Source organism: Pinus tabuliformis, chromosome 5_1 (assembly GCF_031772625.1).
Source record: "Pinus tabuliformis cultivar Carrire ecotype Pingquan chromosome 5_1, CPIR1, whole genome shotgun sequence".
Classification (NCBI taxonomy): domain Eukaryota; kingdom Viridiplantae; phylum Streptophyta; class Pinopsida; order Pinales; family Pinaceae; genus Pinus; species Pinus tabuliformis.
Genome location: NC_142305.1, coordinates 366,291,187 through 366,316,453, shown reverse-complemented (window position 1 = coordinate 366,316,453; position 25,267 = coordinate 366,291,187). Strand labels below are relative to the sequence as shown.

Below are 25,267 nucleotides of genomic sequence, written 5' to 3'. Positions count from 1 at the left end.
TTACTCCAATGTTACATTGTGCCTCAATATAGTGAGCGGATTCAGGTGCTTTACCTTTGTCTGTGTCATCAGTTTTACCTTTCTACTGGTTTCTTCTCTGCTCAATTTTGTCCCATGGTAGCTTGCATGTAGAAGCATCATGTGATCCATTTCGTTTGCAGCGAATGCAATGCAGATCTGCTTCTTCTGCTTGAGAATGTCTGCCCCCCCTGCCTCTGAAGTATCTTCCTCTTCCTCTTCGTCCACCTCTTCCTCTTGTAGAATCTTGAGCAGGATGCTTTTCTTTATGAGCAAGGCAAACAGTCTCTTCAGAAGATTCAGGGACTGTCTTCTTTCCAAAGGCTTTCTCTCTTTCAGCAAACTTTTTCACAAGAGAGTCAAAGGTTATATCTTTAAGATTTCCATTTGCTTGTAATGACTCAAGATAATTGGTGTAGGTAGGATAGAGTGCTTTGAGAAAGGCAATAAGAGGGATATCCAGCTCAACCTTAGTGGATTTAATATCATGCATTATAGACTTTACTTCAGATGCAAGAGCAAGAGGATCATTATTTTTCAGTTCAAGAGTGAAGAGTTTAATCATGAGCTGAACAACTTCCAGTGCAGAATGTGAATCATAGAGTTCTTTCAGCTTTTGTAAAGCTTCAAAGGCAGTGGAATAAGATGAAATATAACGACTTACTTCTTCATTTACAGATGCTGCGATCAATGCATAGGCTTTGCTGTTCTTGTTTTCCCAAATGACAAGTTCTTTATCTGATGTAGGCTGCACAGGGTCTTTGTCTTCTTCTCCGACACACACTCCTTTCCACAACTCATTGTAGATGAGGGTGTGTTTTACCATCCGAGACCATTCAGAATAGTTCTCCTTGCCAGTGAGAACTATTCCGACCATAGAGATGATTGAATGAATTTTGTAAAAAATTACTTCTGCTAAAAAAAATCCTTATGTTATAGCCTTCAAATCCCTCTAATATTTGCTAAAAGCATCAACATTTCATTGTACATATCACTGCAATACTACTATGTTTTGAAAAATGCGCAATGGATCACTTCAATATATCACTTCATTCTATTAATATATCACTTCAATATATCAATATATTATGCAATTAAAAAAATGCGCAAGGGATCACTTCACTTCATTGTATTAATATATCACTTCAATATATCAATATATATTACGCAATACTACAAATGCTTTGGTATATAAGACATTCTGGAAACACCGCAATATTTTGAATGACATACAAACGCTTTGAATTATTTAAACTGTGTAATATCATGAAGTCAACAAACTGCTCAACGCTATACCAAAACCGCCATCATAAATAAGTTAAAATCAATAGCACAACACTATACTCTCAACTATCCCAGCAGCTTCGTGTCCACGAATGCATGAAAAAGACCCTCGGGATCCTTTCCGCTTCAAGTATAGAGCCACATGCAATATCTTATGTGGACCTCCCCAGCCTGAGGTGTGGCGACTTGGACATATTCAATATACATGCGTTGGCGACTTGGACATATTCAATATACATGCGTTGGCTGTATCCATTCATTTGATTTCTGTTTCTGTGTATATAACCCTCGGCGATGTCGACACAGGGTCAGGTCATCACATGCAAAGCTGTTTGGTGAGGGTGTTACTGCGGTTCAACCATAGAGAGAGGAGCCGAGGCGCAGAGCGGACTTGCGAAAAGATTTGAATCGAAATGGCCAGAGCCAGGGCGGACTTGCGAAAAGAGTTGTTAAGCCAGCTCAAGGAGCTCAAGGCTGAGCTTGCCTTGCTCAGAGTTGCAAAGGTCACTGGAGGAGCGCCCAACAAACTCTCTGAAATCAAGGTCGTGAGGCTATCAATGGCTCTGATCTGAGGCTCGGGGGCGTGACGAGATATGTCAATAGAGAACTGGATGAAAGAGGGGCAGAAAAAAAAATCTATTATGTCACCGACGAGAGCAAGAAGGTGGTAGATGCTAATGCTATCGATGATTATGCCATAGGGAAGCTCAAGGAGTACGATACCATACGATGGGGGAATGTACCTGAGAACAACGAGCTGCAAGTCGGCACCGTTTCCTTTGAAATCTCCTCAACGGAAGGATTTTGATTAATCTTTAGTATTTCCACAACGTCCTTAATGATCTGTTGCAGAGTCAGTGCGTCTGGTGTGGAGAGGCAGCGAATCAATGGAACGCAGGACAATTAATGACTTTTAACTGATGCGCAGAGAATTAATGACACTCAGGACAGATGCAGCGCTCAGGGCAGAGCAGTGCTCAGGGCAGAGCAGCGCTCAGGACTGAGCAACGCTCAGGACAGAGGAGCGCTCAGGACAGAGATAAGGGAGTTACAAGGAATCTGGGACCTGTGCTCTGATACCATGTCAGGCCAGGGTAACTCCAAAATGGGCAGAAGAAAACTGACTGATTATTTCATTAGATAACTATTGTTTATATACATAAAATGGACGGATCAGTTCATCTTCTTGATGACTGTTCACGTTCCTGTTTACCCAACCGTTGAAGATTAGGTGTGAACAGAAAATCCCTCATAAACACACCATTAATACGAAATAATAAGCTTGAAGCAGGGCGACACTGGGCAACACAAAGTACATGTTGTTCATGCTTTCACTGAGCCTTGTTCGGACGGGACCTTGACAGGTGTTTCCAACTTCACATGGAAGTAATCCCAGCGCAACTGTGGCGATGAGGCTGTCATCTATGCTATGTGGAACGTCCACTAGGAACTCTTTGGAATTTAGGCTTGGCAATGCTCGACCAAATCTAGTGATGACCACAGTGTCATTGTAGTATGGAAGTTTACGTAAATTGGGACGTGTATTTTGATGTCCCACGTAATCTAAAATGGCTATAGTTGTATTGTTATCGAAGTTGCCTGCTCCCTGATTATCATAATCTCGAGCAGCCATATAGTATCCACCCGTAGGTTGGTCGGTCATGACGAGACCATCAATAGTCTGATCGGCAGCAATGACGATTATATATGTTTTGTATGGCCTGTTGTAGGAAGCATCCACAGCTACAACTGTAAATTAGTGGCCTGCGATCTTGAAAACGTGGGCACTATTGAGTGCAGCATTGACCATCCGGAGAAGGTAAGTTTCCCCTTGTTTTACAGGAAACCGAAATGTTCCTCCATCAACAATATCTATAAGTCAGTATTCAACAAACCTATTTATATAATTTCAATTTTCAATACCTGATCTATGAAAGGAAAGTATTAATACCTGCCCTAGAGCAATTATATAGGTCTCTTAGCTGTCCATTAAGGGTATATGCATCCGATAAATTGGGCGCAGCACCAGTGGAGAGTGCTTCGTCTATAACCACGATAGTGTCAGTGTTCCACCATTCCCCTGTTCAATTACAACATCGCTTTTAATCAATATTAGGCATTAAACATACATTAATAATTTCTGTATTGAAGAGGAGTTTCCCATGAGATTTAGAAAAGGGATATGAGTTTTCTTTTTTACAGTAGTGTATATGTAAAAATAGTGTATATGTTGGAGAATCTAATCCCAACCACTTGTTAGGTGTCAATTCCAAGCGTCCCAGTTTACTTTGAATTTACTTCGAGTTTAACTCCAGTCATTTATTAATGATGTTTCTAATGTAACTTTATTTAACCGATTTGTAATATTGAGAAGAGAAAGCCTTCTATTCCACATTTTATTCTCTTCATTTTTGTAATTTTTGTCATGGTATGAGAGCTCAGCCTACGTAAGACTCCTTGAGAGCAACAAAGAGAAACAAATTTTCATAAGACTCCAATAGCAACGTGAGTGAACAAAAAGCTCCACTGTCAGAGGAGAAAGCCCGTTAATCGAGCATTGAATTTCAATTGGCGCGGGTCAGTTGTGATGGACGGCATTAGACCACTAACGTTGCCCTTCACGTCGAAAGAAGAGTTAGCACGCGACCTCTGCTCATACCACAAAGCGTTAGCAGTACTCGTCATATTTAAAAAGAGGTCCACGACGCACGAGAGGATAAAGGTGAGGCAAGAAGCGGATTGGCAGTGCGATTCGCTGGAAAAGTTAAGGTAATGGCGGCTGCGTCTCATGATCAAGCAACACGATCAAGCAACAAGTGAATTTCACGAAGACAGCAGCAGCAAAGCCCATTGCTTGCATGAGCACGAAATGTGCATAACGCCGAAGGTTAAATGTTTGCTTATATAAAATGTCCATGTGATGTTTTAAAGAAAAGTGCATTGTATTTGGGATAAAATGCCACGTGAGATGAATAAATTTGGGATATACGTAAAGATTTTTAAAACAAAACAAAGTTCTCACAAAAAGAGTATTCACATTTGTTTTAAAAGGGACCATTTGTTTTGTTGGAGGAAAAGGGCTTATATAATATTTGAAATATGGTGGTATTGCTAAAGAGCCATGGAATCCTTTAAGAAAAGATGTTTTGAAGTTTATTTAAGAAGGGATAGAATTTTTTTAAAAAGACTTATTTGAAGGAGATTTTTTTAAGTTTAGAAAAAGAAAAGGGTGTATTGTTCTAATTGGTTTTGGGAATTGTGATTTTTTTTTGGAAAAGTTTTTGTGCCAACGTTGCTCTTGTGAAAATTTGTAGATTTATTTGTTTTTGGAAGCCAAGAAAAATAGGTTTTTTTTATTGCAGTTAGATGCGATGTCTACAATTTGTTTTGCTTGTTGAGTCGTAGTGAGGCAACACTCAAAAAATGGAAAAGATAAGAGGCTGAGAAGGTCAAAACGACAACAAGAGATGTTTGACATCTTTTTAGATTTGGAAGAGAAGAGGCAAAATGATGCATTTGCATTGAAATGCATAAAAGAATCTGTCGATTCTTCCCCTGATTTTAGAAGCCGAAACAACCAAGGAGGCCTACAATACCCTTGAGAGGTGTTTTGGTCCAAGGGGGAGTATTGAAGTTGAAGATGAAGGTGGATCTATAGAGAGAAGGAGCAGGTAGATGCTCACGAAACCCACTGTGCACAGCCACAAGCGGACAAATATTTGGTAAAACTAGCAACAGAGCTTGCTGAGGATAGTGAAACTGCCATTCGAGCAATGTATGGTAAGGTGAATCCAACAATTAATATTGCTCATGTAAAATTTGATGAAGAATTCTTGGTTAATGATGAAGAGTTGCAGGTGATGCAACAAAAACATCATATTGACATGATGTTATTTGGTGAGACAGTTGAAGGCAACCTAGTTGCAGTAGTACAGGTTAGTACAGAAACAAAGGAAAAGGAAAAGAAGGAAGCCCAGAAAGAGAAAGACAAAACAGAAAAGAAACTGAGAAGGAAGTACAACAGAAGGAAGCTGTCATTGTACAGCAGAAGGAACAAAACCAATGTGGTTCTATAGATGTTTTTAAAATTATAATTAATTTAAAATGTGAAGGTACAAAAACGATTTTGAAGAACAATTAAATTTTCTTGAAGCATGGGTTGCAACACCATGTCTTGATGAGCTCTACATAGAAGCTTCATAAATGAACCTTGAAGACAACATGCATGACAAACAAATTAATGAAATTTTTAGGTATTGGAGTCATCAAGAGATGAAATTATATTATGGTCTAATGTTGCAGCAGATTGAAGATGAAAAGTGCACTACAGAAGATAATATGTGGCAGCAACCCACATATATCTCGTTTTTTGAAAAAGTTTGGGATATGCTTAGACAACCTGGAAAAATGGAAGACATGCACTAGCAAATGAAGAATGTGAGGTTTGAAGGATATGACAAGAAGAAAATGGTTAAACAATTTAAAGGCTATAGGATGTGGAAAAAGAGAAGAAGAAAAGTTGAAGTCAATTTTTTAAATTGTAAACATAGCTGAGACATAGACCAACAGGTATCTTAATTTTTTTATTTTTTTTTGGTTGTAATTAACGGGGAGTGTTAGAGAATCTAATCCCAACCACTTGTTAGGTGTCAAAAGAGTCCCTCCAAGTGTCCCAATTCAGTTTGAGTTAGTTGAGTTTAAGTCCAGTTTAACTCCAGTAATTTATTAGTGATGTTTCCAATGTAACCTTATTTAACTTGTTTGTAATACTAAGACAAGCAAGTCCTCTGCTCCACATTTTGTTCTCTTCAATTTTTGTAAACACACTAGCCAAAAGCCATGACACATGAGCATGCCATCGCAAAGTTCCTTCTTGATCAGTGATGTTGAATATGTATGTGTAACGTCCACCTAGTTGAATTCAATGGAACAGTGTGTAATATATCCAGGTCCATCAGCCCACCCTCTCTCACTCCATGCTTGACAGATACAAGGATGATCTTTATATTCTATACTCATCAGACCTGTTTATAAAGACCGCATCTATACCTATCAAATCTATGTATAAATCGCAGCACATCGGCAACCTCTATTAGCTAAACAGATTCGCCTTCAATGTGAGTTGTAAAGTATCAAATGTTTATATTTTAGTCTCAAATATATCAAAGTTTTATATACAATGTTAATGATAATGGAACCTTGACCTACTTTTAACGAAACCATAAACAACAGAACCTTGAGCTGACCACTCTCATTTAAAGGGAATTTAAGGGGAATCTATATAATGGATAGGCGATGCCGCATCAGATATCTTGTTCTTCCCATTGAGGATAGAGTGACATACCAATGAATAGTAGTGAATAGTGACATCGTACTTGGCTCTGTTATAAACATTAACAACAAGAATCGTTGGGTCTGATAGCTGTCCATTGACGACGACTAATTCATACGTCTTGCATAGCCTGGTAATATTCTTCGGTTCAAGCTGTGTAGGCATCCAAACATCAAACATTAGCTATATTGAAGTCTTCCCTTCACAAAACAAACGTCAAAGCAACCAATATTTATACAAACAAATGTTAAACCATCGTCATTACTGAACAAACGTTAAACCATCGTCGTTAAACGTTAAACCAATATTTTTATTTGCATAATAAAAAAGTAATGAGCCAAAGAAACCAACTTAAAAATCATATAAAGATGATTCAAAATCAAAATGAAAAATTAGATGGAGACTATTGAAACCACTGGAATAAACTTTGAAATCATTTAAAGAATCAAAACCGATAGTCATACGTTAAACACACACAAACAAATTTGGGCTTTATTATTTATCGTGGAGATGAACCCGATCGTGGTAATTTCAGAGAGAAGGGGTGCAACAATATCGTGGGGCGATAAGCCCGATGGTGGGAGATTCATAGAGGAGGGGCGCAACTTGACTTCACCACGCGGCTCAGTTTAGTTCGACTTCGGGCGTACAGATGCTTCATGAGGCCATGTAAACTAGACTTACAATTTCCTCTCAATGTCGTAGGTTTAGAGGATTAAAGTTCTACAATGAAATTTGAAAATTAAGAAGAACAATATTCAATGAAAAACTAAGAAAAGCCATTTATTACCGAATCTGAAAAGTATATGGAACATCAATAAGATATGAATGTTAACATTAAAATTCTAAGATAGGAATGTTAATATTAAAATTCTTTTTAATGATAATAAAATGGTTATATCTATATATATAGTTTGATAGGATTTTTTAATTTTAGTGTTTACATGTTTATTATTTATTATAAAAAGAGATTAGTAGCAGATTTGAGCCCACTACCACTTAAACTATCTTGACCTAACTAATTTATTTTATTTTATATATATCAATATATCAAAATAATTTTTATATATATTAAAATTTATATACTAATTATTTTTAATGTGTAAATACAGAATCATATATTAAGTAGAAACCCAACCCAATCTATGTAAATTCAATATTTTTTCAATTCTTATAACCTAAAATATATTTTTTTGATGGTACGTGCAGAATTTGATTCCAATTATTGAGCTTGGTTATATGGCTAGATCGTAATGGGAATTGATTTCATGGAATAATAATAATAAGCTTGGGCAATAGAGAAACAATGGTTAAATAAGTTAGTTGGGTTTTCTGTTACAATGTTTCCATATATAACTGAAAGTTGATGTGACGACAATTATTTTCAACCAGAAATTGAGCTAAGATTCTAAGAAGAAAAACCAGAGCTGAACACTTCATGGACATTGATGCAAATGATGATACTAATAATAAATTTATTAAGAGTTAATTAACCAATTATGAATTTATTGAAAGTTAATTAATCAATTATGAGCAGAGAAATTCAGATCACATAAATTCCTTGTTTTAAGCAAAAATAATACTGGTTTGGATGGAAAATGTGCATTTTCTGATTACAAATGATTATTGATTTACGATGCGTTTAAAACGTTTACATTACATTTTTTTTCTTCGGTATGTTTTAAATTACATTTTTACTGCCATGATGTTAAAACACTTTCTATTTTGCCAATACTGGTTTTGATGGAAAATGTGCATTTTGTGATTGAAAATGATTATTGATTTTCTTATGAGAGCGAAAATCTATCGAAAGATGCTTTAAAACAGATAAGTTACATTTTTTTTCTTCAGTATGTGTTTAAAACATCTAAATTACATTTTTACTGCCACGATGTTAAAAGACATTCTATTTTTCCATTAGAAAATGGAGTTGTCTATAATGCGACTTTTTGGAGATTCCGGTGACGGAATCCGGCGGAAGAAATTGAGGTTAAATCTTGATTTGTTGCAGTTAAAATGGTTTTTTAGGTGCATATTTGGATTCAACACCCTGGAAAACCCCTGGGATGCTTTCATTGTGTAGAAACTAGCTATCAAACTTGCGATTCCAATAAATTCATGCCAGATTTCGACCGGAAAAACCGGCCGGGAAAGCTTTCAAAAAGTCGCGTTATAGACAACTGCTTAGAAAATGGAGTTGTCTATAATGCGACTTTTTGGAGATTCCGGTGACGGAATCCGGCGGAAGAAATTGAGGTTAAATCTTGATTTGTTGCAGTTAAAATGGTTTTTTAGGTGCATATTTGGATTCAGCACCCTGGAAAACCCCTGGGATTCTTTCATTGTGCAGAATCTAGCTATCAAACTTGCGATTCCAATAAATTCCTGCCAGATTTCGACCGGAAAAACCAGCCGGGAAAGCTTTCAAAAAGTCGCGTTATAGACAACTGCTTAGAAAATGGAGTTGTCTATAATGCGAGTTTTTGGAGATTCCGGTGACGGAATCCGGCAGAAGAAATTGAGGTTAAATCTTGATTTGTTGCAGTTAAAATGGTTTTTTAGGTGCATATTTGGATTCAGCACCCTGGAAAACCCTTGGGATGCTTTCATTGTGCAGAAACTAGCTATCAAACTTGCGATTCCAATAAATTCCTGCCAGATTTCGACCGGAAAAACCGGCCGGGAAAGCTTTCAAAAAGTCGCGTTATAGACAACTGCTTAGAAAATGGAGTTGTCTATAATGCGACTTTTTGGAGATTCCAGTGACGGAATCCGGCGGAAGAAATTGAGGTTAAATCTTGATTTGTTGCAGTTAAAATGGTTTTTTAGGTGCATATTTGGATTCAGCACCGTGGAAAAAAAAGTAAAGAAGTGAACATCTATGTTATATGGTTATTGCAATATTTATTGTGTTTTGACTTGTTTTCAAATGCTCACACTTCATATCATGAAAAACGACTTTCAATTAATGACATTTATTGTACCACATAAACCATTTAGGTTTTGTCTCTTAATTAAAGCCATTTATTGTACCACAGAAACCCTTTAGGTCTTCTCTTAATTAATGCCACGGTTATTGTGTTCCAGAGGTGTCAAAAACGTTGTTCTTCTTCGTATCTGGTATTTCGAATATAAATGAAATATTTGCATCATTTTAAATTTGGGTTGAAATATTTGCATCATTTTAAATTTGAGTTGATTGTAGATTTAGATATTTAAAGGAAGTGATTTGTTAAAATACATACAATATAATAAATATAATTATAATGTTAAAAGAAATGTTATATTTAATTTTTTAAGTAATGTTAATAGATTAATTGGTAATATATATTAAAATTAGTTAAATTTAAATAAAATAAAAGTAGTTGACAAAAAAATAACTATTTATTCCATTTACTCAATTTTTTTTTTGTAATTCTTTAACTAAAAACATAATATTTTGAAGTAAATTTCATTCAATATTGTAATAAATTCAAAAGCATGTTAGATTTTAATGCAATGAAGTGGGTGAGAATAAAAATTAAACATAATTAAAAAACAAAAATTTAAATAAGACATATATCTATAATAATTTCATAATTAAAATAATTATATAAATTAATAAAAACTATTAAGATAATCACCAAAATTATAGCTAATTAAACTAATTATAGAATAAAAAACAACCAAAATTAATAAAAATAAATAAAATATTCATCTAAAATAATAAAAATATTAAAAAAATAAAAATAACTACACCACCCCAAAAAAGGGGTATTTCATAACTTTAATATATATGGTTTATTATTAAGGTTTTTAGGGTTTTACTTATTAGAAGTTATAATACTAAGTTTAGAATATATGATTTAATAATAATAATAATGTTATTAATACATTACTAATATTAATAGTAGATTATTACTAGAGATTATTACATTGATTTATAAATTTCCACATTAATAATATGTTAATTTAAACACTAACACATTATAATCATGATCAATCTTCATGATTAATTTGGTCAAAGATAGTGAACATGAAGATCATGTTGAACCATGATAATTGATAGGCATTATGTCAAACATGCTTATAATTAAGCATAGACACATATCTAGGGTCATCATGATGACATAGAGAAAGATATTTAACCTTTGTAGTCAATGTATAAATAATCAACCATGGTCAATGTTAATCAATTGTATGTTTACCATACTCGATGATAGTCAACATTGTTCACTCATAGTCATCCTTAGTCAAACATGGTCAACCATGGTTAATCACGGTCATCCATGGTCGATCGTCGCATTGTGACAAAGATTTTATGGATATGCAAGTCAACCATCATCAATCATATTTTATAAAATCAATCATGTTCAACCATGGTTAATGATGGTCGACCATTGGCCAATGATGCATTAAATAAAGATCATCTCAATAAGATAATCACAGTAAAAATGTTCTTTTATAAAATCAAACATGGTCATCCATGGTCAATCATGGTCAACCATTGTCGAACATCGCATTGTCAAAAAGAATTTCTTGATATGAAAATCAACCATGGTTAAGCATTGTCAACCATGGTCCAACATCACATTGTGACAAGGTTTGTCTCAATATGAAAATCAATAATTCTCAACCATTTTTATTTTAGTGTTTATAACATTTATCTTAGGTTTATATACCTTTGGTTTATAGTATTAGTCCCTTGGATTTGGTATTATTCCTTGTGTTCATTATCCCTCGGGGTTTTAGTGTTAATCCCTTGGGTTTAATATTACCTTGGGTTTATGATATCAATCCCTTGAGTTTATTATCCTCGTTGGTTTATAATATCAATCATGTTCAACCATGGTCAGTCATAGCCAACGATGGTAAACCATGTTTCTTTTACGGTTTATAATATTTATATTAGCATTTATATACCTCGGGTTTCTAATTTTTTATCCCTTGGGTTTATAATATCAATCCCTTGGGTTTGTTAATCTAAGGGTTCATATTCCTAGGGTTTAATATTATTCCCTTAGGTTTATAATCCTTTGGGTTTTTAGTATTAATCCCTCGGGTTTATAATATCGATCATGGTCAACCATGATCAAATGTCATCGACCATATTTTATAAAATCAATTGTGGTCAACCATGGTGAATCATGGTCATCCATTCTCCTACATCGCAAGTGACAAAGATTGTCTCAATATGAAAATCAATCATTGTCTCAACCACGGTCCAACGTCACATTATGACAGATTGTTTCAATATGATAATCATGGTCATCGATGATAAATCATGGTCAATCACAGTCAACCTTGGTAACCATGTTCAATCATTTTTTATAAAATCAAACACGGTCATCCAAGGTCAATCATGATCAACCATGGTCCAACATCACGTTGTAACAAAGGTTGTCTTGATATGAAAATAAACCATGATTAAGCTTAGTCAACCATGGTCCAACATCACATTTTGACAAGGATTATCTCAATATGAAAATTAACTATGGTCAACCATGATCAATCATGTTTATTTTAGTGTTTGGAATATTCATCCTAGGGTTTATATACCTTGGGTATATAATAATTTTCCGTTGGGTTTAATATTATTCCCTTGGGTTCATATGTTGGGTGTGGAAGCTAATTATCTTCTTGATTGTTCACAGGTTTTTTGTTTCAGTTGTGTTGGATCCCTATTCCTAACGTGATGGAAATGCCACCCATTTAATTTTTGTAAGGGGGATTTGGGGGGCGGGGGGGGGACAATGATTTTATGAGCCCCCCACCTTGATGAGGGTTCGAGGGAAACACCCCCAAAGCTAAAAATAGATGAAAAATTTCCTTGTAAAATATTGTAATTTCATAGTCAATCTGGGTCATTCATTAGGTGGATGATCTTATGGTAGAAGTTATGTTAATTTATGATTTTTTCCCTATAAGGAAAACTTCTGTTCATATGAGGGAATCGTATTGCAACTGTGCATTATTAGTCTGAGCGAGAATGAGAGAGGAGGCTGTGTGAGAATGAATAAGAAATTCTAGCATATCTGTTATAGGTTGTATCTCTTCATTTTTCTCGATAATATAAAAGGAATGACTGGTTGCTTCTACTTGGTCGTAGCCCAAATTGGTTGAACCACGTATATTTGTGTCTCTCTTGTTTTATGTGTGTATTTATATGTGTTTCCACAATATTTTATGTATTTCATTGTTTCGTAAATGATTGTCTAAGAACTGGTATTAAAGTCAAAGGTTTATTTGGCTAATAAACTCACAGTAGAGAATGGTTCTTGGTTCGAGCGGCAGAAATGGCAGAAGATGATAGGTTTAGGGTTGAAAAATTTAACAGCCAAAACTACCAACTATGGAAGATGCAAATGGAAGATTATGTGCATCAAAATGATATGTACCTACTATTAAGCAGAAAATCAAAGAATCCAACGAGTATGATGGACACAAAATGTGAGATTCTCAACACAAAGGCACCAGGAACGATACATTTGTGTCTCGCATCATTGGTGGAATTCAACATTTCAAAGGAAACAACAACAGAAGGTTTAATGACAGCATTGTCCAAACTTAATGAAAAACCCTAGGCCTCAAATAAGGTATTTATTATAAATAATCTATTTAATATGAAGATGTCAGAAGGTGGATGTGTTGCTCATCATTTATATCAATTTTAACATGGTTATTAGTTAGTTAAGTTATGTAGGGGTAAATTTTGATGATGAATTTAGGGCTCTATTATTTTTGTCCTCATTGCCACAAAGTTGGAATGACCTAGTTATGGCTATTAGTAACTATTTCTCTTGATCTAATACTTTAAAGTTAAATGATGTTGTTGTTTCCATCCTTAGCAAGAAAACACAATGAAAAAGCTCTGGTGAGACATCAGGTAATGATTTTAGTGCAAAGAATAGGGGAAGAAAAATGGAAAGTGGAAGGATCTCAGGAAATCATAGTAAGTCAAGAAAAGGTAGATACAAATCCAGATCACGGATAGCGTCCTGGAAATGCAGGAAAAAATGACACCTGAAGAAAGAATGAAAATCTCGGAAGGGAAAAGAAGGATATGGATAGTAAGAGAATAATCATGAAGCAAATGTGACAGGTGATGTGTTGCAAGATTCTTTGATTCTTTCATTAGGGAATATTATTGATGCTTGGATGGTAGATTTAGGGGCCTCATTCCATGACACACCTAATAGGAAAAATTTTCATGACTATGTTCAAGGATATTTTGGACAAGTTTGTCTAGGTGATGATAAACCCTATAAAATCATTAGAATGGGTAAGATTTTTATAAAGAAATATGATGGAAACCGATGGTTATTTAAGGAGGTAAGGCATGCTCCAGATCTAAAGAAAGATATAAATTTAATAGGGAAGTTGGGAGGTGAAGGTTGTGTAACTACTTTTACAGACAAAACCTGGAAGGTCACTAAAGGAATCCTCGCAATAGAAAAAGGAGAAAAGGTTGGTACATTGTATTTATGCAATATCATTTCTAAATTTGGTAAGGTTTTAACCTCCACTGGAGTAGATATGGCATTGTGGCATTATAGCCTCGGGTACATGAGGGAGAAGGGGATGCAAATTCTTCACTCAAGAAATTTTTTGTCAAGTTTGAAGCATGTTGATTTGGATTTTTGTGAGAATTGTGTTTATGGAAAGGAGAAGGAGTTAGACTTATCAAATTTGGGAAAAAAATAAGAGATAAAAATTAGATCTTGCACATACAGATGTATGGGGGCTTGCTTAGATATCATCTCTCAGTGGCTCTCACTATTATGTTACTTTTATTGATGATGCAACTAGAAAAACTTGGATTTATTGTATTCGAAATAAATCTGATGTATTTGATATTTTCAAGAAATGGAAATCTCTGGTTGAGAATGAGACAAGAAATAATTTGAAGTTTCTTTGATCAGAAAATGGAGGTGAATATTGTAGGAGAGAGTTTGATAACTACTATTCAAAGCATGTAATTCTCACAAAGAAGATAGTTCTAGAAACACCACAGGAAAATGGTGTGTCATAAAGGATGAGTGGGACAATCATGGGGCATGCAAGATTTCCCTTTAAATTTTGGCCAGATGTTGTAGATACTTTTGTTTATCTAATAAACATAGCGCCTTCAAGTTCCTTGGATGGTGGTATTCCGGAGGAGGCATGGACAAGTAAAAAGCTAAACTACTCATTTTTAAAGACTTCTGGTTGTGAAGCATTTGTCCATATCAATAAAGAAAATACAAGAACGCTTGAGGAAAAATCAAAGAAATGTACCTTTATTGGATATGGTGTTAATTATTTTGGTTATTTCTTATATGATTATGAGAATCACAAAATCATTATTAGTAGAGATGTCATATTAAATGAAAATGTCTTGTATAAGGATCAAATGCGGGAAAAGAAATAGGAAAAGGAAAACAAACAATACACAATGTTTGATGAGATCACAGAAAAAGTAAAGGTGCTTGAAAATTATAATGATTAATAGCCAGAACAACAACAACAACCACAACAACAAAAAGCACCTCAAACACCTGAAAGTGGCAATAGAATATCTACCAGGATAAGTAGACCCCCTGAATGATACTATCATTCATTATATTATGTATTGTTGATTGATTCTGGTGAAGTAGGAAGATATGAAGATGCAGTGCAAGTAGAAACCGAGAGGAAGTGGGAGCAATCCATGAATGACAAGATGGACTCCTTGATGCATAACCATACTTGGGACTTAGTTAAGTTTCTTGCATGTAAAACGACATTGCATAAGAAATAGGTTTATAGGTTGAAGGAAGAAGATAGAGGAAAACAGAGGCATAATGCTAGACTTGTGGTAAAAGGGTTTGCACAAAAGAAAGGTATAGGGTTTAATTAAATTTATTTTTTAGTTGTTAGAATGACTTCAATCAGAACTATTTTAAGTTTAGTGGTAATAAAAGATTTGCATCAAGAGTAGTTAATGTAAAGACAACATTTCTCCATGAGGAATTGAAGGAGCAAATATATATGCAACAACCACAATGGTATGATGTCAAAGAGAAGGAGAAATTAGTGTGCAAATTGAAGAAGAACTTGTATGGCTTAAAACAGACTCCAAGGGAGTGTTATATACAATTTGATAAGTTTATGTCTGAACAAAGTTATACTAGATGTCACTCTGATCATTGTGTTTATCTAAGAAATAAAAATGATGATGCTATATTATATTGTTATTGTATGTAGATGACATTTTTTTGTAGAGTCTAACATGCATGAAATAAATGTGATGAAAAGAAAATTGGAAAATTCATTTGCAATGAAGGATTTGGGTGCTGCAAAAGAAATCCTTGGTATGAGAATAACTAGAGACAAGAAAAATCACAAATTAACATTGTCTCTGAGTGAGTACATAGAAAAGGCATTAGAAAAATTTGATATGCAGAATGCAAAGCCAGTTAGTACAACTTTGGCTAGAAATTTGAAACTAAGTAAGGAGATGTGTCCCAAGACTTAAAAAGAGATGGCTTATATGTGTAAATTTCCATATGCATCAGTAGTTGGAAGATTAATGTATCCAATGGTATGCACAAGGCCTAATATTGCACATGCAATGGGAGTTGTAAGCATGCATATGAACAATCCAGGAAAAGAGTATTGGATGGCAGTGAAGTGGATTCTTAGGTATTTGAGACGTGCCACAAATCAAGAATTATGCTTTTGTGGTTCAAATATCTCTCTATAGGGATATTATATTGAAGCATATAAGGTAGGTGATAGGGATATTATATTGTTGCTACAAAGGCTAGAAAAGAAGTGATTTGGTTACAAAGATTTATGGATGAATTCTATAAGAAGAAGGAGATGGATAGGTTATATAATGATAGCCAGAGTGTCATTCATCTTGCAAATAACTCAACATTTCATCCCAAGATTAAACATATAGTCAATGTTGGAAGATGGACAGTTGAAGCAAGAAAATATACACACTAGCCAGAATCCTACATATATGTTAGGAAAAGTTGTAACCAAGGAGAAAATGAGATTCTGGTTAGTTTCAATTTGCCTTCAAGTATGATGGTGAATATGAGAGACAACCAGTCCCAAGTGGATTCATTGTCCAACAAGTGAAGCAACAATAAACTTTATATAATCAGTCTCCAAGTGGGAGATCGTTGGGTGTGGGGCCTGATTATCTTCCTCATTGTTCAGATGCTTTTTGTTTCAGTCACGTTGGATCCCTATTCCTAAAGGGGTAGCAACACTTACTATTTAATCATTGTCAGAGGGGTCCAGGGAGGGAGACGAAGATTTTATGAGCCACCCCCCCTCCCGAAGCCAAAATTAGATGAAAAATTGCCTTGTAAAATATTGTAATTTAATAGTCAATCTGGGTCATTCATTAGGCAGATGATATGATGGTAGAAGTTATGTTAATTTATGGTTTTTTCCTTAGAAGACTCCCTCAATTTATATGAAGAATTGTATTGCGGTTGTGAATTATTATTTTGAGTGAGAGTGAGAGAGGAGTTTGTGTGAGAGTGAACAGGAAATTACAGCGGATCTATTATAGGTTGCATCTCTTCATTTTGTTGGATAATATAAAAGGAAGTATTGGTTGTTTATCTGTAGACGTAGCCCAAATTTGGTGAACCATGTATATTTGTGTCTCTCTTGTTTTATGAATTTATTTATTTCTGTTTCTGCGATATTTTATGTATTCATTGTCATGTTAATTAATTTCTAACAACATAATCCCTTTGAGTTTTAGTATTAATTTCTTTGGTTTATAATATCAACCATGGTCTACCATGGTCAATCATAGCCAACCATGGTCAACCATGTTTGAATGTCACATTGTGACAATGATTGCCTCAATATGAAAATCAACCATGGTCCAACATTGCATTATGATAAGATTCTCTCAATATGAAAATCAATCATGGTCAACCATGGTCCAAATTTGCATTGTGACAAGGATTATCTTAATATGGAAATTAACCATGGTCAACTCTATCTATTTTAGGGTTTATAATATTTCTCTCATGGTTTATATACGTTGGTTTTATAATTTTTATCCACTGGGTTTATTATTCCCTTAGGTTGATAATATCAATCCCGTGGGTTTATTAATCTAAGGGTTCATATTCCTAGGGTTTAATATTATTCCCTTGGGTTTATAATCCCTTGGGTTTTTAGTATTAATCCCTAGGTTTTATTATTCCCTTGGGTTTATAATATAATAAATATCCCTAGGGTTTGTTATTCCCTTGGGATTATATATTAATCATAGTCAACATTGGTCAACCCTATTTTATAAATTCAATCATTGTCAACCATCGTCAATCATATCTTATAAGATAAATCATTGTCAACCATGGTTAATCATGGTCATCCATGTTCCTATGTCACATTGTGACAAAGGTTGTCTCAATATGAAAATCAATCATTGTTTCAACCATGGTCCAACGTCATATTATGACAAATATGGTTTCAATATGATACTCTTGGTCAACCATGGTCAACCTTAGTAAACCATGTTCAACCATGTTTTATAAAATTAAACATTGTCATCCATGGTCAATCATGGTCAACCATGGTCGAGTGTCACATTGTGACAAAGATTTTGTTGATATGAAAATCAACCACGTTTAAGCATAGTCAACCATGATCCAACATCGCATTGTGACACGAATTGTCTCAATATGAAAATAAACCATACCTGACCATTATAAACTAGGTTTAGTTTAGTGTTTATAGTATTTATCTTAGATTTTATATACCTTAAGCTTATAATATTAGTCCCTTGGGTTTAATATTAATCCTTCAGGTTCATAATACCTTGGGGTTTAGTATTAATTCCTTGTGTTTATTATTCCCTTGGGTTTATAATATCAAACATGGTAAACCATGGTCAATCATAGCCAACCATGGTTGAATGTCGTGTTATGATAATGACTGTCTCAATATGAAAATCAGTCATGGTCAACCATTTTCCAATGTCACATTGTGACAAATATTGTCTCGATATGAAAATCAATCATAGTCAAGCATGGTCCAACATTGCATTGTGACAAGGATTTTCTCAATATGAAAATTAAACATGATCAACCATGTTTATTAATGAGGCTCATCAATAGGTACATTATAAGCATCATGATGCCATGCTCCATCTTTAGAACTATCTCTTTCTCACATTTATTTACATTTTTTTTATATTATGCTTAGTGAGAAGGATAAAATATGTTTTTCATGTCATGTGGCCTAATATGGTTTAATTGCAGGAAATGGAGCAATTTTTGAGATTATTTTGATGCGGGGGCTCAAAGTAGACAACAAGGAGAGAATATAGGGCATTGTCCACCTCTTTAACTTCCTCAATTAACCCAACATTACAAGACACTCTCTCTCATCAGCTTGAGGTCATTAGCACCCAAGAAGTGAAAGTAATGAGGAACATGATCCACCATTCTCGAGTTGTAGGAGAAATATTCCTATTTTCAAGGGAGCTTCTAGTAGCTACCCTATTATATAAATAAGCATGTAGAAGAGCTCATGAGGATTCAATTTTGTTTTCAGCTAGGTAGTTATTGAGCTCAACAACTTTGCATTGTTATTTTCACTATTATTTGATGTATTAGACTTTGATTCAATGATAATGAGATGTTTCTTGTTGATTCATCACTGAGTTAGTTCCATAAGGCTAAGGCTCTTGGGTTTGGGCCCAACCTAATGGATTAGGTCTCTCTTATGTATTTGTATCTCTTTTAGTTTGAGAGTATTTCTTAGTTTCTTTCATTTTAGTAGAGAATAATCCATCAAAATCTATGATTGGAGCCTCTACCCCATCTCTCTCGTGGGAGCATCAATAGAAGGATTTACAACCATAGCCCAAAAGTATTATGATTATGATTTCATGGAAGAAGATTTATGTTAGTCATCTTATTATGCATGTGCTTGTTGTAGCTTAGGAGTTAGTTTATTGATTAGATAAGAGTTTTGACATAGATTAGATAACATTTAAATTCAGCTCATATTTTCCACTACTAGTTGTTTCATTTTCTCAATGCTAAATGGGTTTATGCATGTGATGATTGCAGTGTTGTTTGAATCCACAGACAAGGAAACCTTCACTGCCTCCATATTGGACTCCCTCACCTTCTCCTATGAACCCCAAATTTTGTCCCAAAAATTATGTTTCATGAGACCATTTTCTTAGGGTCACTTATAACATCCCTTCTAGTGCAAAACAGGCCTTGAAAAGGCTTTGAGCTTGGATAGACGATTTTTCCACCTTCACTCATTTACCTCAACCTCCATCTACCTTTTCCATACCCTTAAACCATCATTTTCACCTCTTAAACCTTCTCAGAAGCCCTCTTATAGCATTACAGGCCCTCTTGAAGCAATACAGGGCACCTGTAGAAGCCTCTCGTAGCACACTTGTAGCAGCCCTTTTCTTCACTATTGTTTATCCTTATTGCAACTTGGACTTACTTTTGAAGGATGTTGATCTCCAGTTGTGACTTCATGATCAAGGGAGGCTCCTAGGCCACTCCAAACCCTTATTTTCCTTTACTGCAAAAACATAATAGTGTTAGTTTCCTTATCGAAGATTTGACACAAATAGAACATTGATTTACATGCAAGTGTGATCTAGTTAAGTGGTACATAGAATCTTGAATTATGGTTTGCTAGGTTAGCTTCTATTTTACAAGAAGATCTGATAACTAGATGGATGATTGCCACATAATGTAGTTTCCTTTCTGCAAGTAGTTTAGCTCTTGCCTTTTCATGAATTGTTGCAATAGAATTTTCAAGTTGAAGTTAATAACATTTTCCTTTTCATAGTTAGAGGTAGCTTCTAAATTGCACCTTCATTAGCTAGCTTTCATTCTAATTCAGTAGGAGGAATGTTCTTGGAGCACTATTGATCAGATGTCCTAGTTGAGGGTGGCGTGAGTAGAATCTCGTCTATTGTGCATATAAAATTGTCACCTCAAAGTTTGTATGAACCCCAGGTTGATAGATAAATTTGAGGATCCCTTGGGAGTTGCATCACTCTTGGTGCGATACCAGGGCTCATCATTTATTTAAGGTTTTATAATATTTATATTAGGGTCTATATACCTTGGGTTTATAATTTTTATCCCTTGGGTTTATTATTCCCTTAGTTTTATAAATCTAAGAGTTCATATTCCTAGGGTTTAATATTATTCCCTTAGGTTTATAATCCCTTTAGTTTTTACTATTAATCCCTAGGGTTTATTATTCCCTTTGGTTTATAATATAAATAATGGTCAACTATGTTTTATAACATCAATCATGGTCAACCATGGTCCAATGTCACATTGTGAGAAAGATTTTGTCAATTTGAAATTAAATCATGGTCAAGGATGGCCAGCCATGGTCCAATGTCACATTGTGACAAGGATTGTCTCAGTATGAAAATCGACCATCGTCATCCATGTTTATTTTAGTGTATAAATTTATATTTGGGTTGATATACCTTGCATTTATATATTAGTCCCTTGGGTTTAATATTATTCAACTATGATCAACCATTTTTATTAAATAAATCGTGGTCAACCATGGTCCAAGGTCACATTCTGACAAATTAATTAATTAATTCATAATTAGTAATTAATAATTAATAAATTTTAATATTTAATAACTAATTAATAATTATGTATTAATTATAAATAATAAATAAATTACATATAATATTAATAATAATTAATATATATTATTATTTATAATATATTAATTATTATTAATGAAAATAATAATATTTTTATTGTAATATTTTTGTTTTGTAATATTATTTCTACTATTATATATTTATTAATGGTAGATACAATCGAAGTCTTTGCCTTATATCAACCAGATTAATATTTTTAATACAGCTGTGCTAGTTTAATGGTTTTAATTTTATATAATTTGAATAAACTAATTTTAGATAACCTAGTTTAATTTTTATATATAAATAAATTTTGTTTTAAATTAAATAAAAATTTGTAGATTGTATAATACAATAAAATTAAAATTAATAGAAATTATTTATTTTATGCCTTAAAAAAACATAAAACAAGCTATCATTTTACATCGAACATATGATATAAAACACATGTATTGCACACTGTTAAATGGACATAGACAATTCATTAATACACAAGAACAAAATTTGACCCAAATGGGAATAAAGCATTAGGCAAGATTGGATGGTGTTCCTAATTGATACCATCAACGTGGTGGTAATATTAATTTGGTATAGAGATAAATTAGCATACCCCTAAAGCAAGGCAACACCGAAGAGGAAGAGATTAATTATAAAATAAATTGTGATGATGGGTAATTTTTTTATTATATGAAATGTAATGAATGCAAAATTAACAGTTCATTTAAAATAAGTGTTTCTCAGAAATTATGCCTTAGAAAAAATTGTAAAAGTATTATAACTTGGATTGGTCAATGCTAAATTTATAATGGTTAATAGGAAAATCAAATACTATAGCCTTGATTTGGAAGGAACTGATCAAATGAAATGTTTGGACATTTACAAATTTATTCCTATATAAATAATGATGAGAATTATATTTTGATAAGTATGTGAAGGTTGACGTAAAGTATGGTGGGAAGTAATTGATTAAAAACTTAAGAGAGAGAAAAAAATGATAAAAATATATATCTACACCTTATTGGCCACTAAATAATAATATTCATATTCTGAATCCACTAGATAATAATAATGTGTAAAACCACATTCGCATTATAAGAAGTGTTCTTATTAACTAACCAATAATTTATAATAAATATTACCAATTTAAAAACAATAATTTTATGAAGATAGAAAAAATACCAAAACATTACACATTTATAAAGTTCTACATTATTAGATAAAAACTTTGATCTTTTGGCTTACTTGTTGATACTTTTTTTCTTATAAACGTGTTTGACAACCAAATACATAAAACCAAATACATAAAAATGATGTGAGACCTGCTTATTTGGTAAACAATAAATCAACTTCCAATTAGTAATTTGATTACTAAAATTTACTAAATATACCTACAATAATATAAATAACATAAATTTATAATTTATCTTAATTTATAATTTAATCAATTTAATTTACATTTCAAATCTTTTTATTTAAAATTCAAATATTATAAATTAATAAAATCACTCAATAAATCAACTTAAAAAAATAATACAAAAGATAAAAATAACATTATTTATTTATTTTTTTCTTTCGATCTCTCTTATAAGACATTATATATAATATCCACACTACTTTATAGATATCAATGTGATTTTATAATTTATTTTATACCTTTACTTTTATTCATTTATTTTAATTTATACTTTAAGTTTATTTATTCAAAATTTAATGGTTGTATAATTTAAAACCTATTAAATAAATTAAAAAATATATTTTTTTGAATTTATTTTCCTTTTTCTATAAATGAAAAGGTAATAAAACATTATTATCAAAATCTTCATATGAACTTCCCACGAGTACGTCCAAGAGAAAGTTGTGAAAAAAACCATCAATAGTTACTTAAAGATTTTAAGTGAGAAGTAGGAAAACAACTATTAGTTGCTTTTGGGTGGTGGTTCTTACATTTTCTTCATAGAGCTCGTGAAAGCCTTTAACAAAAAAAACATAGAGAGTAACAACCCTCCATTTTTCACTGGTAAAATTTGAAAATTAGAATTTGAAAGGAAATATTAAATAAAATAACATGCATGTGAACCTCATGTAAGGGAGGCCCTTGTGTGAGGCCCACCTGGTATCTCCACTAAACTCTCACACTTAACATACTACTTACATTCCAATCACCTACATTCTTGACTAACTGATCAATATCCATAATGAACGTTGTCTCTGGTTGGGGTCAGTGGACTATTGTTATAATGTCACAAAGTGGATAACTATAGTTTAGTTTCTCATGTTATCATAAATAATTGGATCTTTCTCTTTATTTTATATATTGTAGGTACCATTCCATTCAACATACCGAATGACCAAAGAAAACTACTATTGTCTTATTACTGTGCTCAGATTCTATGGTTCTATTGCCTCTCGAGATGAGAATAGTAATGCCAAAAATGCACTCTCCAAAGTCTTGGTTTCCTATTATCCTTTATTCAGGAAGTTTAATGATCTCATTGGGGAAACCAGTTTCTGTTGTGCTAAAATTCATTTTCAAAATATATTAAATATGCTTGAGGATTTATGAAATTATTTTCAAGTTTAAACATGGGTTTTTGAGTTCTTTTATGTAATTTTTATGTGCAAATCAACATAAACAAATGATTGAACAACAACTTAAAACATACATAAACATCACCATAAACAATATCACCACAACACATGATGAAGGAGTTCACCCCTCTTGTGTTATGTCCCCTTGGTCCAACTTCTCATGACTTGGCCCTCTCTATTATGCTCAAAAGTGTGAATACGTCAGTTTAAAATGAACAAAAAACTTTGAAAGCTATTCCAATGGCTCCAGAATGCCCAAAAATTCTCATGTTGACTCTTTCTGCCCCTAATTTAGTAAAAAAATGAAGAAGTTATTGTCTTTCCCAATCTTCTACTGATCGCACTACAAATTCCCCAAAATCCGGCACAATCCAACAAATTTGCCCGAAAATGCGCTAACGAAGAGACAATTCCACTGAAAATCGAGTGATTTTGTGGGACGCATTAAATGTCCTCTAATGTCTTATTTCTTAAAAATATGGCCACGTGGGGGGCCACGTGCATGGGGTTAAGTCCAACAGTCTGCCCCTGCCGATGGACCCCCACACTACTGATCAGGTGCTCAAAATTATGCTCAAAAATCAAAGTCATCATAATGGTGTGGAACCTAAATTACCGCATAGTGCTTGTCATCCTAAATTTGGTGCAACTCATTTCGTGTGAAATGGACTCTGTATGACTCCAAAAATGAGTTTTGTCCACTTTGTCAAATAGGTGAATGTAAAAAAAAAAAATGGACAGCCCAGTTATCAGTCCGTACTGCTAACGTGGCACTGATAGGGCAACGTATGTGACAGTTGACTTGGTCAATGCTCCCTTCACGAATTGGTTCATGCCAATTGGCACCTTGGTACTTGTTGAAATCTGCGATTTTCTATGGTGGGAATGATGGACAACCATGGGCTGACACGTAACCAAGCTGGAGGCCGCCATGTGGTAGCCCGAGAGGCCACCAAAATGTTTTTATAGACCGTGATTAGGTAGTGGGGGTCGAACCTGGGACCTCCCAACACACAACGGAGTTCAATACCTTTGCATCACAGGGTTGTCACTTAACCTTATTGAATGCGCCCAATATTTAAACTTTATTGCCGCAATGGTTTGGGGGTAGGGCGGAGTTAATCGCCTCCGATGTGAACACCTGTGTGACCACTAGCCTTAACCACCACATCTAACTGTCATTGCCTGACCGCCAATGCCTAACCATCGAAGGTCCTCGCCATGTGAACACCCATCGTCGATGGTTACGCTAACCACTAGATCCGATGGTCTCCAAACCACCATTCAAACCTCCCTTCCAAACTGTGAAATGTGACTACATTTTGGAATTTAATGTAACCATTGGCGAGTTTTAATGGGTTGGTTATCGGTCAGACAAATCCGCCAGAAAATTGGGGGATTTGTAG

The 25,267-nt window shown here is 33.9% G+C and overlaps 1 protein-coding gene across 1 annotated transcript in view; it reads right to left on the bottom strand.

The window, feature by feature from the left end:
• Nucleotides 1-2,551: 2,551 nt before the first annotated feature.
• LOC149164959 (laccase-3-like) overlaps nt 2,552-25,267 on the bottom strand; it is a 56,797-nt gene continuing 34,081 nt past the window's right edge. The window contains exons 4-7 of the mRNA XM_089429657.1: nt 6,647-6,787; nt 3,906-3,951; nt 3,254-3,382; nt 2,552-3,051 (exon numbers count right to left, since the gene is read on the bottom strand). Of these exons, the coding sequence (XP_089285783.1) occupies nt 2,552-3,051; nt 3,254-3,382; nt 3,906-3,951; nt 6,647-6,787 (816 nt within the window). The remainder of the gene's footprint in view (nt 3,052-3,253; nt 3,383-3,905; nt 3,952-6,646; nt 6,788-25,267) is intronic.